At 48.8% G+C, this 19,445-nt stretch overlaps 1 protein-coding gene across 7 annotated transcripts in view; it reads left to right on the plus strand.

Moving 5' to 3' along the window:
- GAS7 (growth arrest specific 7) overlaps positions 1–19,445 on the plus strand; it is a 160,143-nt gene that overhangs the window by 65,312 nt on the left and 75,386 nt on the right. For all 7 annotated transcript variants that reach the window (XM_063352129.1, XM_063352123.1, XM_063352128.1 and 4 more), the window contains exons 5-7: positions 1,032–1,088; positions 11,537–11,626; positions 13,701–13,816. In XM_063352129.1, the coding sequence (XP_063208199.1) occupies positions 1,032–1,088; positions 11,537–11,626; positions 13,701–13,816 (263 nt within the window). The remainder of the gene's footprint in view (positions 1–1,031; positions 1,089–11,536; positions 11,627–13,700; positions 13,817–19,445) is intronic.

Consider the following 19,445-nt stretch of genomic DNA (forward strand, 5'->3'; position numbering starts at 1 on the left):
GCGTTCTGTGGGACGCTTCCTTAGACCCGGGTAGCAGCAATCCTGCAAACAAACGCTGGCAGGATCCCTCAGGCGAGTTCAGCCGCATTTCTTGGAAACAGGTCGAGGGGGAAAAAGCCTCAGCAGAGAACAAGAGGGAGCTGTGCCGTGCCGGGCGCGGGGCCAGGCCTCCCGTACGGCTTCCTAGAGAGCAGCCGCGGCCGCCCGTTCGGGCTGTCACAGCCGCCGCCTGGGGACCAGCGGCCCAGCCCGGCCCGCGGGCCACCGGCGGCCCCGGGGAGCCGCACGGCTCCGGCTGCGGGGCCGGCGCTGCCCGGGCGGCTTGAGCTCGGGACGCAGCCCCGGGGAGCGCTGCTGGCCTGGCCCGGCGCGGTGCGACCCTCGCCCGGCCCCGCTCGTCCCCGCGGGGCCCGGGACGGGGCACACGGGCAGGAGGCCACGGCACGGCCGAGCCGCCGATCGCCGGCTGCGGATCAGCTCCCGCCGCCCCCCAGCCGGCAGCCCCGCGGCTCGGTACCCGCCGCCCGCTCCAGCCCGACGCGGCGGAGGCGAGAGGCGGAGCGCCGGCCCGGCGCCACCCCGAGGGCTCGGCCGGCAAGCGGTGGGGCCGGCGGTGCTTCGCCCGGCTGAGAGTGGGCTCCGCCGCCCGGCCCGGCCCGGCCCGCCATTGGCCGCACGGGCGGGCGGCCGCGAGGCGGGGCGGCTGTGCCGGGACGGCGACGCCGCCTCCAGCTCCCCCCGAGCCGCGCTGAGCCCAGCCCAGCCGGGCCGAGCCGTGCTGAGCCGAGCCGGGCTGCGCTCAGCTGAGCCGCGCCGCGCCGAGCCGAGCCGAGCCGAACCAAGGCTAGCCGAGCCGAGCCGAGCCGAGCCAAGGCTAGCCGAGCCGACCTGAGCTGCGCTGAGCCGAGCCGAACCGGGCCGAGCCGCGCTGCCGGGCCATGGGGTCCGCCTAGCGCCCGCCCGCGCGGCCTGCGCCCGCCATGCTGGGCTCCGAGGGCGGCCGTGACGATGCCCCCCGTTTGTCTCCACAGAGCCCGGGGTCCCCGGCGGCGCCGCCGCGGCGGCAGAGCAAGGAGAGCAGCCTGACGGTGAGTCCGGCGGGGTCGGGCGGGGGTTGCCTGCCGGGGCGGCGGCGGCGGCTCGGTGCTGGGGCGAGCGGGGCTGGGGGCGGCGGGCGGGCAGAGCCTCCACCACGAGCCGTGTCGGTGCTTAAACACGAGTAAGTCAGGGGCCCGGGGAGGCTTTGGGATCTCCGTCCTGGGCAGAATTCCAGTATCGTTTTCCCTTTGATCCTGGCGGCTGCGGGATGAGCAGACGGTGCGGGCCGAGGTCCGGAGGCGCGGGCTGTGGACGCGCTGTTCGGGAAGAACTTCCTGGCCCGGTGTCGGCCCCCAGCCCCTGGGCTCGGAGGAGCCCTGCGCGGCGAGGGGCACTCGGGCTGTGGAGCTGGGTCACTGCCCCCCGGGCAGGATCTGTATTTTCTTCTCAAAGAGGTGTCAGAAGGTATTTTTCTGTGCCAGAGTATCCAAGTGCAGATTTCTGCTGGGAAGTGTAAGCAGAGATTTTAGGTTTCGGTATGAAGTTAATCTTACATTTGCTTTTAATATTAGTAATTAAGTATAGCTGACTCAATTAAGATGTTCTCAGTGTTGTGTTCACAGACATTAATATCTTTTGTATGCCTGGTGACCTCATCTCTAACACAGTTTGCACTTCTGGACTCCTCAGTGCAGGACAGATGTTTAAAACCAGGAAGGAAATCAAAATAGATTAATGAAAGTGGCTGGGAATAGAAAGGTTTATTTAAGAGGAAATAATAAAGAAGATAAATGGGCAGATAAATGAATTGCAGTGATAAAGGAGAGGCAATAAACATGCTTACAGCTGCAACCATTGGCAGAGTATAAAATCCACAAGAACAAAAGGAATAATTTAATGTTATATATCATTAACTGTTACTACGAGGAGGAGGTTATTATACATTATCACACACAGCCTGTTGATTTATCCATCGGTGGGCACAATTCCATGGGTTTCTGCTGACAGGGGTGAGGATACAGGTGTCTCTGACTGCAACACAGGTCAGTCATTGCCATGTAGATAGTTTTCTGGGAAAAAAACAAATTAAATATCTTTAGCAGTTTACTTGGTTATCAAAATCAGTCATTACGAATGAAAAATGTATTGTTACTGTTAATTAGTGTATTGAGAGAGTAGTATGTCATGAAGTAAGTATAAATCTGCTGTTTTGGGCAGATTTGCAAATGCCCTGGGGAATCCAGCTGCAGAACTTCCAGGGCCATGTTGCTGGGGCTGGAAATGTGTCCAAGCCACCTCATGCAGCCCCCTGCCCACCCAGGTTGAGGGGAAGGAGCAAACCATGGGCTGAATATCATCTCCGGAGGGACAAGGCATGGTCCCGGGGTAGGTTGCCCTGGGTTGCAGGGCACAGCATGAAAGTGACAGTGCTTGTGTTTCTGAACACCTCACTGGCTGTTCACCAAGGGTAGTTTTCACTGTCATGTTTGCTGGCCCATGTGCCATCTGGTAGCATCTGCAAAGCAAGAAAATGTTGTGTGTTATGTCAGGATCGCTGTGTGCACATTTCTCCAGCAGAAGTCCGAGGCTTTCAAGTACAATGCATCAGACAGACAAAAACAAGCTAATTTTAACAGCTGTTTGCTCCAAGCCATTGCCTGCATCAAGGAAGCATTGTGAAAAACAACATTCTTATACGGAGTGTAAACTGTAAAGCAATGCAATTTTCCCCCCTGTCTCCTAGGAGGTTATATTTGTTCAGCGCCACTGAAGCTGACATTGGGATATTCTGGTTAACAGAGCTGCAGGGCACATCCTCAGCTTGCTGTCAGATGATTTGTCTTGGTCTGTAGCAGGTTCTCAGGAAGAACCTCTTCTTGCAGAGCGGGATTTTGTGATTAACTTTGGGGCTCTTAGCCCCGCAGACCTCCCCCTAGACTGACAACCTGTGATACGCAAACTGTGGACATCAGGTGATGTCCAGCCTGACCCATGGCTGCAGCCTAGCTCTCTGTTTCACTGCTTGCAGCGGAGGGGTGGGAGTTCATTCCGGTCTTCCTAGGAATGCATCTGCCCCCTCTGCACCCAAATAGCCATTTGGGAGCGTGGCTTCTGGAAATCCTGAAGGTACGTGGGAGCTGTGCTATTGCTCATCTCTGTGCACCCAACAAGAAGACGACTATGGTGTTTTTTCTTTGGTGAATGAACGTTACCAACACTGTGTTATCTGTTTTCTTTGGAAGGGAAACCCCTGCTGGGTTATATCAGAGGCTGTTATGAAACTGCTGCTTGCACAAATTATTGATGCTCACTTAGGAAGCACTGGTGCAGGTCTGTGGTCTGCACTGATTTTGCAGTGGGTTTCAAGGTGCACTCGCTAGTTCTAGGCTGGATGGTTTGCCGTCTGGTTTCCGAAGAACTATCTGTCTGGCTGTGAGTTTCTGGGGAAGCTGAAGGTCCTTTACCATAGCCGAGGGAGAGTTAAACGGAGAAGGTACAGGGGGATATTGACTCAGATGTGACAGAGCTGTGTCTCACTTGAAGAGCAAGAAAGCTATCTGATGATAAGGTGTTTCTGAGTGTGGCTTTCTGAAGAATGCTCCATTGCCTTGTCAAGATTCGGTATGACTTGGAAAATGCTGGCATTTGTATCGCGTATGTTGGACACAGAAATGAACGTGTGCTGCAGATGGGAAGAGGGGCAGCCTACATGCAGTAACGTGGTATTTGCTGCTGCTGTGCTCTGCGTCTGACGCAATGTGATGAACACGGTATGGGGCTGCACATTCAGCACCGCAGTCCCTTCTGCCCTGGGGCTGACTGCATGGCAGAAACTGTCAGAAATCACCTGCTTTGACAGGCACTGGCCAGATCATCTCTGGACCTTTCTACGGATAGGCCAAATAAAGACGGCTTCTAAACGCTTTTGGCAGAATCTTTTCTTTGAAATAGGAAGTGTATCGATTGAATTTGTTACTGGTCAGGACTTCGGTTGTCTGTTCTCCCCTTCTGTTGTACTGTAGCTCAGCGTCACCCTGCCAGCACTGACACCACATGCAAACTCACGATGCTGAAGCTACCTAGACACAGTCTAGGCGTTCTTGGGCTTTCCTGTCTGGGTGGAGTTAAAACTTCCCAAGCCTTTTTCTGTGCCTAAGCTCTTCTGAGATCTCTCCAGCTTTTGCATTTGGCTGTTTTGTGGAAATGGTCCCATTTGGAAGGTGAACTCGTTACATCTAGTGGAGTTGGCCATTGTACGTTTTGGGTCTCAGCTGAAATTGTAAAGCAGATGCTGAAGTTAGGCAATCTGTCACAGCTGTGCTGTGTTTAAGATGCCGTGAATATGCAGAAATCAGGAAAAATGATCTGCATTTTTAAATTGAAGTAATGAGCAAGAACGTTGCCCCGCTTTAGTCACTTTAGCACGGCACAGTAAGCTCACCCACTGTCTGCTCCTTTATTTATATAGTGTCTTATATAATAAACATGCAGTTGATTATCTAAACCTTGATGAAATTATTCTTGTTTTATTCGTGTTGCTTGGCAATGTCTCATTTACTGGTGACTGCTGGTAACAACTTCAAAGCCTCCAGAGGACTTTGAAATCTATGAGGTGAATGTGCATGGCCAACCTGACGAAGTTTCTCGCTGCTGTGCACTTCGCTCTTGTGCAGATCCTGTGCGCTCACCTGCCTCCCTCTGACTTTTCTTCTTCTGTCACCCTTCTGCATCTCAGGCATTATCAAGAGTCACCTACAACGTAAACAGCTCGTTGTGCCATCACTGCTGGTGTAGTCAGGTGAAATACGAGCTGGGATATTTAGCTGCTAAGAGTATAATTGCTTTTGCTCATGATCAGTATACAGGCAAAAGTATTTTAAACTATATATTGAGTTTGGTACATAGCAGGCTTGTCAAGAGAAATGCATCAATTTGTGTTGCTTGTCTGGTTTTCTTCTCCCTGCCCTGAGCTTTGTTGTCATCATGTTTTTCATGGCATGTCTTCTCTGGCTGCGTACCTTCTCCTAGCCTCGGCGATCCAGTGGCTCCCTCACACAGGTTTTATGGTGCCACTCGTGTCCAGTGGCAGCTGGAAGGACAGGCTGCTGTCCTTTGGCATGTTTGCTAGCTTATACTTGGAGTACGCCTTGCTGGTGTCTTGTCATTAATTTTGCTTTGTTGCAAGCTGACAACAGCCATTATTTTTATTAGTGAAGAGGCTGGATGAGGACTTAATATCATGATGAGGCCGATTATCATCTCAGCTGTCCCAGTGGAGCCGGTGCAAATGTAATGCAGATCATAATGCCTTGTTTTCTCTTAAAGTTCTGTGACTCCATCAGTAGCTGAGATATGTGGTTTAATTTGTTTTGTTTCTTACTGGCAATTACAGCTGTAATAGTCAGCTTCTGCAGGCTTTTGTTCAGGCCGTGTTGGCTAGTCAGCGTTGTTGAAAGAGATTAGCACTGCAATGGTCTATCCTGTTGTTCGAATCTGGACCTTGCACGTAGCCTGACCACGGCTGTCAGGGATGCGATTAGTGGTCCTGTCAGGGATGCAATTAGTGGTCCCTCTCGTGGGGAGAGGGTGTTGCTGATAAAGCTGTTTAGTGCTGTTAAGCATCAGGACATCATCACAAGATGCTTTGGCTCTCTTTAGTATGAGTCAAAAATCTCATCAGTGGGACTAAGTTGGTGAAGAAAAGTGCTTTTTTTTTTTCAGCTATCTCTGATTTTAGAAACAAGAAAAGGAACATTTCAGAGGGAGGATTGTGGGAGGAGCGAGATGTGGTCACCCCAGTGCTGGCGTGCAGCCGAGTCCTGCTCAGTGCCAGCCTGGTGTTCCCCTCCCTGCTGGGAAACCCTGAGAGGTTTCAGAACTGATCAGAAATACAGATCCAAAAGCTCTTGTTTAAGTATAAGAAGTCTGTGATGATAAAAGGAAAGAAAGAGTCACAGGATTTCCTACGTAGTTGTATATAATTTTTAGTAATATTACTAGAGTCTTGAAAATTTTCATGCCCGCTCCGGGACTGTGTGTAGAAAACTGTAAGTTGTTCTCTTAAGTTCTGTTTACCACACAAATAATCCCTTGATTTTGGGTTGGGTTTTTTTTTTTTTTTTGGTTTGCAAAAGCTTCTTAATTTGATTTTTTTTTTTTTTAAATTCTGACACCAGTTTCCTTTTAAAACCAAATGGCCTCATGGCTTTTTCCAGACGATTCAGCATCGTTTCTAGACAATTAAGTATAAGCTTCTGAGAAGTGAAGAATGTTATATTTATTCATAAAGCTTTGAGTGTGATGACAGTCCTTGATACTCTCATCACCTGTTGACGTGTGTACTCACTGCTCGTCTTCCTGCTGCGTGCGTGGATGTGGTTCAGTCCATTGCAGTCCAAATGCCCAGTCCGAGCCTGGGCATTTCCAGGGACTGTTTTTGTTTCTTTGGGACATCAGTGATGTAACAGAGATTCTTAAAGTTTGTAAGCAGCTTCTCACCAACACAGATTTAGTTTTTGTGAAACAAGTGCTGCTTTTAGCAGGCAATATGAATTTCCTTTGCAGTTTCGGTTTGCAGATTTTTAAGCTGCAGGGAACAACTCGTGTGCCACTGTACGTGCTCCATGCTGCATGTCACCTCCGCATCTGCAGTGTGATGATGCCCAGCCTTCTCGTGAAGGCTGCAAAATACGTTCAGGAGGTGCCTTTCCCCAGCTTCTCATTACCCAGCGCAACAATGAAAATCTGCCTTGAAAATACTACTGTCTTCATGGGAAGAATTTGGTCCTTTCTCAGTTGAATTAAGTCATCTTGCGCAACACAAAACCCCACTCAGCAGTGTGTTCCCCCAGGGGACCTCCTAGCCATTCTCTGCAAGACCACCAGTAAGAGGACAGGTGGGAACTAGAATAGCTTCTCCTTTTACCACTGCAGTGTTGATGCTTCTGATGTGGAGATGTGAATCATTTCCAGCGTCCCTAAAACCCCCATGCAGTCTCTTTACCTTTTTTGCCTTCTGCTGCTAACTATTTTTAACTTGGGCTAAATCCTGAGTTCCTGTAGCTTGGCAGTCTGCTCTCAAGAGGCAGCACCTTGTCCTGGATACCCCTGAGGTGTGTGGGGTAAGCACACACAGTAGCTGGGCAAAGGGCAGCGTTTCATGCAGGCGGGAGGGGCTGGAGGGGCTTCAGAGGCTGGAGATGCTGGAGAGGTTGGAATTGCTGGGGGGGCTGGAAATGCTCTAGAGGCTGGAGAGGCCGGAAGGTCTGGCATCCAAGTGACCCGTGGCTGTCACCCAAATTTTTATTCAGTGAGTGTGAAGTGCAGCATGAAAGTCAGAAATCCTCAAAGCCAGAAGCTGTTTAAACCTGTGACACTGCACCCCTTCACATGGTTACCTATGAGATTGCCATTGCTGACAATACTTTGTTTCCCCCGTCTCCCCTGCTCTGGGAGGATGAGCTGCAGCCTTGCTCACTCACAGGAAGGAGCTGGCCCGCTATGGTGCATGGCAGAGCAATTGTGCGCGGCTTCTCAGGCCATCTCATTTTTTTTTAAGGTGAAACTACAATATATTGTGTTATTTGAGAAACAATGTGCAGCCGCGACAGCGTAGAGGCATGCTCAGGTACCAGCGCAGCCCATGGCCAGCAGTGGCGCAGGATTTGGTGGTCAGTGAAGGGAAGTGGAGCCTTTTCTCCATCAGCCCCTGTGTGCCGGTCCGGCACTGGCCCAGGTGGGTGCTTCTTGGATGCTGTCTGAAAGTAGCAGTTTGGCTTAAAGTTTCCAGCCAGTATTTGTAAGACAATTGGGCTGATCAGTTGTGAAGCTTGGTGGGAGAAGCTGACGTCTCCCAACAGGGTTTCGAGCCCCTCGCGCCGGGGCCCAGCCATGCCTGTGGGCAGCTCCTCACCCCAGCTGCGCCCCGAGGAGAGCTGCCGGCTCCGCTCCTGTGCCTCGGCCCTTCCCAGGGACGGGGTCTGCTCACAGCCTTTTCGAGCTGGACGTCCCTGAATGAACGTAGCCCAGCCTACCTAACCAAAAAAAAAGGGCACGATGGGTTTGCAGGCAGGTCCTGAGCTGACAGGGAGGAGGCAGGAGAGGAAAACTTCAGCAGAGACAGAAGGTGCCCCTCAGTGAAACGTCCCTCATGGAGCAGCTTTGTGGTGGTGACAGAGGTCAGCCTGGGGTAACACAGGGTCCCATGGCTGAAGCACAGGCCAGCCCAACCGAGTGTGACTACACCGGCCTGTCCCCTGGTGTGTTCCCTGACACCGCGGGGGAGTGGGGTGGCCGGGCAGGGGTGAGCTCTGGCACCTCTGTCGCACACCCGTCTCGTTCTGAACTGAGCTGATAACCCCTGGTGCATGTCACTTCTGACGGGGAGCGTGAAGGACCTGGGAAGTGTTTTCAGCAGCTCCTGTTGCCTGTTGCTGGGACTGTGTGGCCAGTGGAGGCTGTGTGTGGCTGGAGATGCAGGCTCACTGGTGCGTGAGTGCTGCCTGTAAAGTGATGGTGAAGTGAGAGCCCTGGTCTCCAACCTCCTGCAGATCAGATCAAAGCCTGATGGGTGCTGGAAGGAAGCTGGAATGAAAGACACGTGGTTCAGGATCTAGATGAGGTGACAGCCAGAGACACCATAGGTGTCCTGCTTTGAAACGGACTTGGCAAGCTCTGGAAATAGTGATTTTGTGGAGAAGGAGGGTGGAGAAAGCTCCTGCGTTACATGCAGTTACTTGCCAGTGAAACTTCAGCATAGGCAGACAGCAGCAGAGCCAATGGGGGTTTGCAGGAGCAGCACTGTATCAGCTAAAGGCTTTGTCTGCATTGCTCTGGCATGGTGGGTTTACGCTGTGTCAGCACTTTGCAGCATGTTGCCATAGAATCATAGAATGTGTTGGATTGGAAGGGACCTCTAAAGGCCATCTAGTCCAACCCCCTGCAGTCAGCAGGGACATCTTCAACTGGATCAGGTTGCTCAGAGCCTCATCCAGCCTGGCCTTGAATGTCTCCAGGGGTGGGGCCTCCACCACCTCTCTGGGCAACCTGGGCCAGTGTCTCCCCACCCTCAGTGGAAAGAACTTCTTCCTGATGTCTGATCTAAACCTGCCCTGCTCTAGTTTAAACCATTGCCCCTCGTCCTATCACTCCATGCCCTTGCAAACAGCCCCTCCCCAGCTGTCCTGTAGGCCCCCTTCAGGTACTGGAAGGCCGCTATAAGGTCTCCCTGGAGCCTTCTCTTCTCCAGGCTCAACAACCCCAGCTCTCTCAGCCTGTCTTCATAGTCCTCTGGACTCGCTCCAACAGGTCCATGTCCTTCTTGTGCTGAGGGCTCCAGAGCTGGACACAGTACTCCAGGTGGGGTCTCACCAGAGCAGAGTTGAGGGGGAGAATCACCTCTCTGGATCTGCTGGCCACGGTTCTTCTGATGCAGCCCAGGGTGCGAATGGCCTCCTGGGCTGCGAGTGCACATTGTTGGCTCATGTGCAGCTTTTCACCCACCAGGACCCCCAAGTCCTTTTCCACAGGGCTGTTCCTATCACATCATCCCCCAGCCTGTATTGATAATGAGGATTGTCCCGAACTAAGAGCAGGATCTTGCACTTGGCCTTGTTGAACTTCATGAGATTTGCATGGGCTCATCTCTCTAGCTCATTCAGGTCCCTCTGGATGACATCCCGTCCCTCTGACACATCAACCAAACCACTCAGCTTGGTGTCATCTGCAAATTTGCTGAGGGTGCACTTAATCCCACTGTCTTCATTGATGAAGATGTTGAACAGCACCGGTGCCAGTACGGATCCCTGAGGGACACCACTTTGACCCCTCTCCATCTGGACATGGAGCCATTGACCACCACCTTCTGGATGTGACCATCCAGCCAGTTCCTTATCCACCGAACAGTCCACCCATCAAATCCGTATCTCTCCAACTTAGAGAGAAGGACGTTGTGGGGGACTGTGTCGAAGGCCTTGCAGAAGTCCAGATAGATGATATCCATTGCTCTCCCCTTGTGCACTGATATGGTCACTCTGTTGTAGAAAGCCACTAGGTTGGTCAGGCAGGACTTGCTTTTAGTGAAGCCATGCTGGCTGTCTCGAATCACCTCCCTGTCCTCCATGTGCCTTAGCATAGCTTCTAGGAGGCTCTGCTCCATGATCTTCCCAGGCACAGAGGTGAGGCTGACAGGGCGGTAGTTCCCAGGGTCCTCCTTTCTACCCTTTTTAAAAATGGGTGTGATGTTTCCCTGTTTCCAATCACTGGGGACTTCACCTGACTGCCGTGACTGTTCATGGAGAGTGGCTTGGCAACTACATCAGCCAATTCCCTCAGGACTTTGGGATGCATCTTGTCAGGTCCCATAGACTTGTGTATGTTCAGGTTCCTCAGGTGGTCATGTCCTTCCTGAATAGCCCAAAGGCAGATTTACTGTGTGCAAGCTCTACCTTTAGCTCTGCCCATGTAGCTGTGCTAACCCTGCCCCCAGCTTTGGTTTTGGATTTCCTGTGAGTGTTAACCGATCCAAAAAATTCCCCAAACCCATAGAGTTAAATTTGTGAGTCTCCCATCCCCAGTTTCTGTTGGTTCCTTGATGAATACACAAGTACCCCTAGTGTCCAGTGAACCTGCAGGTGCAATAAGAGGGACTACTTTTAGTGTGCCTGCCTAGGAGAAATTTTAGTTGAGCATCACGTACTAGGAGTGAGCTCTGACTCTGGCTGACGCTTCCCCTGAAGGGCTTCAACTGCGTCCAGTGTTATTCTGCAGCATGTTCTGCAGTAGCTGTCATGGGTTTCGTTTCCACTGTGCCTTTATTGGGCTACATTTTCTACTGCAATAATTTAATGAGCACTTGTACTTTTTTATGCTTTTGTTTAATGTGTTTAATGCCTTTGTTTAATAATTGTTTGACTCTGTGATGGGTCCTGTCTCACAAATTATTGTGGGGTTTGTGCGTTGAAGGCTTTAGAGAGACCCCGTTCCTTTTTGCAGTGATCGTCACTTTCATCGGAAAGGGTCTCTGGGATAGATGGAAGGGCTGTGCACTGAAAAAATAACACCTTTTTTGTAATTCTCTAGCAGACTACCATAGCCAAGATATTCAGATGAGGTACGCTGATAGTGACTTCAGTGCTCTCTGCTGCTGACGCTATTTCTTGTGCTCAGGGCCCGCTGAGGGTGTTTCATGTCAGGATTTTTACCACAGTTTGTTAGGGATCTAGGAGAACTCCCTGTATGGCACTTTCCAAATCAAGCAGGTTTTCCTCATGTGAAATGGGTAGTTTATTTTCCTCTGAGCCGACACTCCTGCTTGCTCGGAGTTCCTCTCTGGGAATCTTAGCTGCTCTTTCCATGCAACAACCAATTTTTCTTCAGTGACATGCATTCACTGTGGATTTTCTGATTGGAAGCGTGTATATATGACCTTTCATTTGCATATTTCTCATCAGCAGCTACATTTCATTACCTTCTAACTCTCTTTTGCCTTTTTTTACAGATAAATTGTGTGACTTTCCCCCATCCTGACGTAATGCCAGAGCAGCAGTTGCTGAAACCTTCAGAGTGGAGCTACTGTGATTATTTCTGGGTAAGTAGGCAGCCAGCCACATGCCATATTGCAGCTCCTGAGCTTCTGAAAAAGTGGAACAAACAGCTTGATTTTTGGTACAAGTTAAAGGAGAATGTGGGCTGAAATGCAGTGCATTAGGGCAGCACCAGGGAGGCTGAGGAGGCCAGTGAAGATCAGGTGGAAACCATCTAACCCATCTGAGATGTGGGCGGTTATCAGAAGAGTGTCCAGAAAGGCGAGGTCCATCTCTCAGGAGATGGTTTTGGTCAAGAAATGGGGAGGATGTAGGACAAACTACACATCTGAAAATACCTCAGCCAAAAGGACTCTGCAACAGGACGGGGGATAGTGAGGTGGCTGGCAGGGAATATTATTTCAGTGTTTTCCAGAGCATGACAGCTAGGGATGCACAGGGAAGCTGGGGATATCGCATTGAAAACAAGCAGATTGTTAACAAACTTTGTGCTAAACTGTAAAACTCACTCCCATTCTGGAGGCCAGATGATAAATGACTTTTTTAAAGGATGAGGTTTGTGAAGGACAGGCCCATTAGTAGCTCTTAAATTGAGTAGTTTTACGTACTCTTCAGCACAGAAAGTCTCCGGTGGTTGTCTTTCTGTGTGTGCCCTCTCGTGCCTAGCTCCACCTTCAGGATCCTGAATCAGATTAAAATGATACAGTAGTCCTTCAAGCATGGAGACAACAGAAAAAATCTTCCACTGGAAAACTGTTTATTGAGGGGTGGGGGGAATATTACATCAACAATGAAGATTTTATGAATTTTACATGTGTTTTCAGTTATTGAAACGTTTCCATTTTAAAAAGTGTTTCACTTATGAAAAAGTCTAGCTCTTGGAGGCACAGCAGCACTTCCCCGTGTGTGTGCTTAGCGTTGGTGTGAGGACTAATGGCAGTAACTTGCTAAAATACACTGACATGCTTGTAAATGGTCACGTTACCAAACCATCAAAGTTCCTTAGTTTCTTCCAGTCTTCTGATCCCAATAAGCAATACATTGTTGATAGCGTATGGGCTTATTTTTTGCATGTGTCTTACAGAAATCACTGCCCTACTTGGTTCTTTTCATTTAGGCTTGGCCAGCGCTTGGCTCCTTGGGTTTGGTCACATCTTGCTCTTAGTGAAATTCCACTTAAAGTTACTTTTCTTCTGCAGACTTTTATCCTCCTGTAGCTCTGCTCCCAGGACTTTCCTCTTGTTCGGCCTTGTGGTCCACCCTCCTTCTTCGATCAACTTCACTCCTGTTGTCTCCGCTGCCTGGTGCCCGGCATAGTGTCCTGCAAGCCTCACACTTTGATTAATGTGCCCTTTTTCTCTGTGTGAATGTGCAGCACCCAGGGTACTGGAACAAAACCTGTAGTCATCAGGGAAGTGTTCTCTGGGCCTGTTTGTTGGAAGAGGGTAGGAAAAAAAGCAGAGAGAGGAGAGAGAAAAGAGCAGAGAGAAGACTGTGTTAGTCCTTGTAGCAACCCTGAAGTCAGTGGAGCAAAGGGTGGAAAGGGTTGTGTGGGGAACAAATGGTGAAAGATGGGACGTATGGTGGTAACCTATAGAACACGTCGTTGTTTTACCCTGCTTTACAGCAGATCTGTGCAAACTGGCTGTATTTTTCTGAGTGCAGATCAGGGTTGCACTTGACAGTCTATTAAAGTCGTTTAGGGCTGTGTAAGCCCTGGGAGGAGCAGCAGTGTCCTCCCCTCTCCCCCAGCAGTTCCCTGCTGGCTCCAGGATCCCCTCTTCTCTCTGCAGGGTGAGCCAGCAGGGCTCACGCTTGCCGAAGCCAGCCCAGGGCTGTTATCAGGTATGAAAGGCCATGGCTTTGGCAGTCTTATGCTAGCTAAAAATAACTGTAAAACTTCTTTTTTTAATTAAAAAAGGGAATAAGAGGAGGGGGAAAGAGAAAGTGTTGGACGATTCCTCTGAGAAGGCGCTGTGACGACAAGCTGTTCTCAGAGGGCTCTTCAGACACCACTGCTGCCTGTTGCTCGAACTCTTTGGGCAACTGCCGCTGGAAACGGTGTGTCTGTGGTTTTGATCCCCATCTCTTTTTGTTGAACTTCCTTTTTCCTTTCAGGCTGACAAGAAGGATTCGCAAGGGAACAATACAGTGTCGGGATTTGAAATTCTTCTTCAAAAGCAACTGAAAGGGAAACAAATGCAGAAAGAAATGGCAGAGTTTGTTCGAGAAAGGTAATTAGCACTTTGCTATCAAATTAACTATTTATGGAAATATATTTTTTTTCATAATTTAGATATTCCTTTGGTACATTAATGACGTAGGTTAAACTGCGTAAAAGAAATGCTACCAATTCTTAAAGAACATTTAATATTTCTTTAATGCCCATCCACGCTCTCCAGTCTTCTCCAGCTCTCACTCGTCTCTCCTGCTGTGCCGGTCTCAGTTGGACTGCACACAAGCTGTCTGTTTAGATAGAGGGAACCAAGAAGGTTTTAAGCTGCAGATTCAAGAAGAAAACATGGACGTGGAAAAAACAGAGCAGAGATGATACTTAGAATGGAAATATTTTGTCTGAAAAATAGAGAAGCAGTTTGTTCACATGGAGCATGTGCACCGTTTCCTAGAGGAAGATGTAAAAAGACATCACATGGGACTTAAGCTGATTAGGGAGCTAAACTACACATGCAGATATTTAGAGTGAGCCCCACATCATAAAGGCAGGTATCTACCTCTGGCAGATAAGCTACCAGAAAATGCCAGAATGCTATTAATGGTCTGTTGCTCTGCTGACATGGGAAGTGCACTGAGCACCAAACAAGCAGTTGATAGAGATAGTTCAACCACGTACAGGAGATGACGTGACATCATTACTCAGAAGTAGTGTCACTGTTATTTGAAATCGCTTGTCGTGTGTCCAAGCCAGTGTAGATCATCTTGAGAATGTCTCTCAAAACTTGAGAACAGCCCATAGGGAGCAAGCAGTGTTTGCTCCCAGGAGGAGGGCAGAGCACACCGATGGATGTTCTCTCCTGGACGCAATTGCACCAGTTGAAGGAGCTGCTCTTCTCTGTTACTGCGTCTATGTCGGTGTGCTTGCTTCTGAATTGTTACTGCCTTCCTGCGGCGGACACAGCATGGCTGTGGTGATGTAAATCAGTAGTGGTGGAAGCAATAAACAGGGCAACAAACAGGCACCTGTGTTGGCATTTGGGGGGCAGCTCGATTGGGCAGAACTTGCAGATAGTTGATTTCATTTGTGGTTTGTTTTCTTTCTCCCTCTCATCTTTTTTTTTTTTTTTTTTTTGTGTTCGGGATGTGGCAGCAGTGGAGAAATGCAAAGTGCAACACAGGCAATAAAGATGGTCTGATACAGGAGGTTCAGAGTGCCTAGCATCCCCGTGTGCCTAGCATCCCGGCATCCTAGCATCCATCGAAGCCTAATGCCTTCGATGTAAGACAGCCCAAGAGACAGTTGCCTCTGTGATCCATGAAAAATGTGACATGTCACCAGAGGATCCAGGTAGAAGAAAGGACCAGCTGCCAAAGAAAAAACACAGTTGAGAAATAAACTTGCTACGATAGAAGATGAGGAGAAGGCAAGCAGAATTGTGATAGCCTTGGCCAGGGAAAAGAGGAGGAAAGCTGCTCCAAAGAAAGTAATATATAATGAAATTTGACAGTTCTTTTGACAAAGAAAGGACCATTCAAGAGGGAAAGCTGGCATGAAATGAGAGAGGGCGAGGAGAGAGCTGCTCTGACACTGGGAAGAGACATGTTTGTGTCGTCAGTAGCGGAAGAAGTAGGCATGTTATAGAAGCAAAGACAGAAAAAAATCACCGTGTGCTGTAACAAAGAAGGTGTGGAATTGAATGTAAAGAGGATCTAGATGGGAGTTATAAAAAGGTGAATATATTTTTCTTCTGTTTGGAACAAACTATTCAGGATTGCTCTGTGTGGAAAAGGAAGGGGACGGTGTTGATCTCGGGAGGTTACTCATGGAAACAAAGCTCAGGCCATCAGGGGAACCTTTACATTCCCAGCTAAGAGGGAAAAAGCACTGATAAGATTTTCACGATGACCATCAGGTGGCTCAAGGAATATGAGACCATATTTAACTAGGGGCTTTCATGTCCAGAAAAATTCTCTCCATCTGTACAACCAGTGTTCTGGAGGTGAGGTTTGGGCAGCTAATAAAAATAGCTTTAAATAGGAAGCTGGGCTCAGACGCCCTAACGAGATTTCTTGATCAAATAACCAATGAGAGGCAATGCTAACTGAAACTTAGTTTATCAAGTCGATGCTTTTAGAGGAGTTACTTTTAAATACTTTGACCAATTATGTGTTTATTCAGTTCTTGTTGACAAAGGTAGGGTTATAATACAGACTTTGAATTTCAATAAGACAGACCTCAAGAAAGGGAGGAAAAGGTCTGAACTGAACGATCAGGGGTGTGGGTGTGAAAGACAGAAAGAATTACTTTAAATCAAAAATGAAAATATGGTTTAGCATTGGCATTCAAGTAAGTACTGCAAAATGGCCAAGAAAATCTGCAGATGCCCTGAATAGTATCAGTCTCTTGGAGTATAAGTAGTGTTTTTATTAGCAAAGGAACACTGTCTTAGGCTATCGGCCACTCATTTTTAATTGAGCTGGGCTATGCTTAGACAATTTAAAGTAAATAGCAGATTATGAAAAGAAATGCAAGCAGGAGGATGGCTGTAGTGAGTCTGATGGAGGTCTGTCTAGCCCGTTGACTTTAATCTGACCATGGCAGTACTGGGTGTGTAAGAGGAAAAGAGCGTGAGGGTCTCTGCCCTCCCAGCTTCCAATAATCAGAAGTCTGGGGATTTCCAGGGCCAGAGTTTGCCTTAGGTCTGCCACGTTTGGCAGGTACTTGTAAACATCTTCTACTTTTTGTCTAATCCTTTTGAGCCTTTTTACATTTTTGAGCATCGCAACAATCTGTAGAAGACTTCTGCAATTTATGAACTACAGGAAAAATAATTATGCTTCTGTTGTTTGATAATTTCATTGTTGCCTCCTAATCTGGAGAAACAGTGTAAAATGACTGATAGTCACTGTGATTACGCAGTGACGGTTGTGTAGATCTCTGTCAGATATCTTCTATCACCTTTTCTCTGTTCCCCACGTTGTCTTAATCTATTTAGTTTCTTCATGCATGGTAGTCACATCAGATCATCTTTGCCTCCCTTTGTGGCTCTCTAGTTTTTTTTATCCATTGTAACATGGTGTGACTGAAACTATTTGAGTGTGGGCACACAAAGTACTTTATTTCAAAAAAAGGGCATAAGAGAGCAGAAAATAAGCATCCAAAGAGCAACAAGAACTAATAATGTCAAGACAGTATGGGTCAAAATGCACTTATAATCTGTAATGCTTCTGACTACACAGGGAGTGAAATTCTGAAAGTTTTCAAAGAAGTTAGTGGAAGCAAGAAACTTAGGGGTTTTGGTGTGAAGCTGGAGTAATTGCGAAACAGTCGTGTGGATTTTTGGAGGTAGGCTCACGAGGCTCAGGAGTACTGTGTACTGGTGCATTGATGTTTCATAGTCACCACAATCCAGAGTTTGCAGGGTGTTTATATCGGCCAAGGCCACGAGGCATATTTTTTTCCCTTTTTGAGGTATATCTTCATCTTGGTTTTTAGCCTCTTTTGAAGTGTTCAAGGTGTTTTGGCCACAGATGGCAACAGGACGCCAGACTGGGGTGGAACAATTTATGTCTTGTAAATGGGGCTCTTAAGCAATGAACAATTCACCTTTTTATTGTTATTTTTTATTGTTAGTCCTCCTTGCCAGCCGGTCTGCCCTATTAGTAGTGCAGTCCACCTGCAGTACAAGCGACATTTGAAATCCCAGAGCCTGGGACAAGGCTGGGACCGGTGAGGAGCACTCCCAATGGCTTTGTATGTAGGGTGCCACGCTTAGGACAGGCGCTGATGGCAGCAGACATAGTGTGTCTTATTTGTGATTGTGAAAATTATGTGGCTTCCTTTTGTCTTGTTGTGTTCAATGCTTGCCCAGGTACAGCAGTATGAAGGAAGAACTTCACGGGGTTTTAAATTCATTATTTTCGCAGCCAGCCTTTGTGATGGAAGAGGGTTATCTCTGCTTGTGAGATGAAGGACCAAGACATGGATTCTGTGAGGGTCTGTCTGTATGGGCAGCTTAGAACAGTCAGCAGACCAGCTAGCACCTTTGCACATCTAGCATCCCCAAGTAAATCACTCAAAGGCATCCTTAAGCCAAAATCCAGCAGGAAGAAAGTTGCATTGTGAAGGACGTAGACTAGAGCTTTGGTTGGGAACTCCTGGTAACTGAGGCAAAAGCAGTGAGCCCTGGCTCTGGGCTGGACACTTAGGTATTTATATAAGCTATGTTTAGACATTTGCATCTTTATTATAGTTGATATATGCTCCCTTTCCAGTCCACAGAAATTGTCACTTCGGAGACAAGATTAGCCTCATCCTAAAGTAGGTGTTTAAAGTGGGTCAGGTGAAACGTGCCTGGATAAAGCCCTTTTCATAGTGAGGTCCTAACCATAGTGTAGCCTTTGGTGCCCGACGGCTGTATTTGGTCGTCTTGCTGCAGCAGGCGTGGGGAGCTGGCTGGTTTTGTTCTCCTGGGAGGGGGAAGAAGAGGACCCCTACGCCGGCGAGGTACTGTGCCGTAGCAAGCTGGGTATCACCTTGGGCCTCAGCCAGCTGCATCCCACAGTGACATCCAGATCGTATTTTCAGTAGCCCAGAACATCCGACTGCTCTTAGCAAGGCTCAAGGGACCCCTTTTGTCTCAAATGTGCCATGCTTAACAGCGCTTGCTCAACTAGCTACGGCAGGTAGGTGTGCCAAAAATATCCTACTTTCTGTCTTCTCACTGGAAGGAAATGGATTTGAAACCAGTATTTTCCCCTGCTTGTACATAGTTAGCACAGAATCAGGAGTTGCTCCACCTAGGTGCCACTCATCTCTCTCCCAGAGAAGCTCTATTGAGCAAGCTGGTTTGAAAACTAGCGAATAGCCAGTCGTTTGCCCTAGTTGGGATCATGAATACTTTGCAAGTGTTTTGCTAGGAGAACTCAGGGGAGACAGAAGTGGGTTGCAGGCATGATGCACGTCACCTCTGAACCAACAGTTGCTCCTTCCCTCCCCGCTGCGCAATCAGTATTTACCCTTGTCCCCTTGCTCTGCAGCTGCCCTTGTTCTTCTCCCTGCAGCGATTCCCGTAGTGGTTGTGTGCCAACAGCTTCCCTCTGCTGCACCCCCACCACTGGCAAGCTCAGATCCTGTTCCTGGCATGGTGCTGTTGAGTGAACAGAGAGGCGGACAGGGCAGTCGGTGGGGTGGGCGAAGGGCAGGGGCTGCACCACCATGTGTCAGGGACAGAAGCCCCTGCCATATCTTCACCAGCTTTGTCACCTGTAACGGGGAGCAGGAAGCATTCAGTGTCACTAGGAAAGGTCCGGCACCCCAAACCTCATTTGGGTTTCGCGTGTATCGCTGCATTCCTTCATCTTTGCTTCAAGGATGTGCGGCCTCATGTTTAGCAGCAGACTGAAACACTTGCTTCTCAAGTGAGCCCAGTTTTGCAGACAGTCCATGCTGCACAGTAGAAACACTTTGTCCTTGTTATTTGCTCTCCAGAACTGTAGCTTTTTCTTCTAATTTTATCGCACATGCTGTCCTGCATATATCCCTGCTCTTGCCGCTGCATTTTTAGCATATGGAGGGGAGCGATGGATCCTGAAACTGGTGCTGCCAAGCCCTGGAGACTGAAAGGAAAATTCCTGTGGCAAGATCTGTTAAAATGCAGAGAATTTCTTTAAATTATGTGTGTGGGA

The sequence above is a fragment of the Chroicocephalus ridibundus genome, chromosome 14 (assembly GCF_963924245.1).
Source record: "Chroicocephalus ridibundus chromosome 14, bChrRid1.1, whole genome shotgun sequence".
In the NCBI taxonomy this organism is placed as follows: Eukaryota; Metazoa; Chordata; class Aves; order Charadriiformes; family Laridae; genus Chroicocephalus; species Chroicocephalus ridibundus.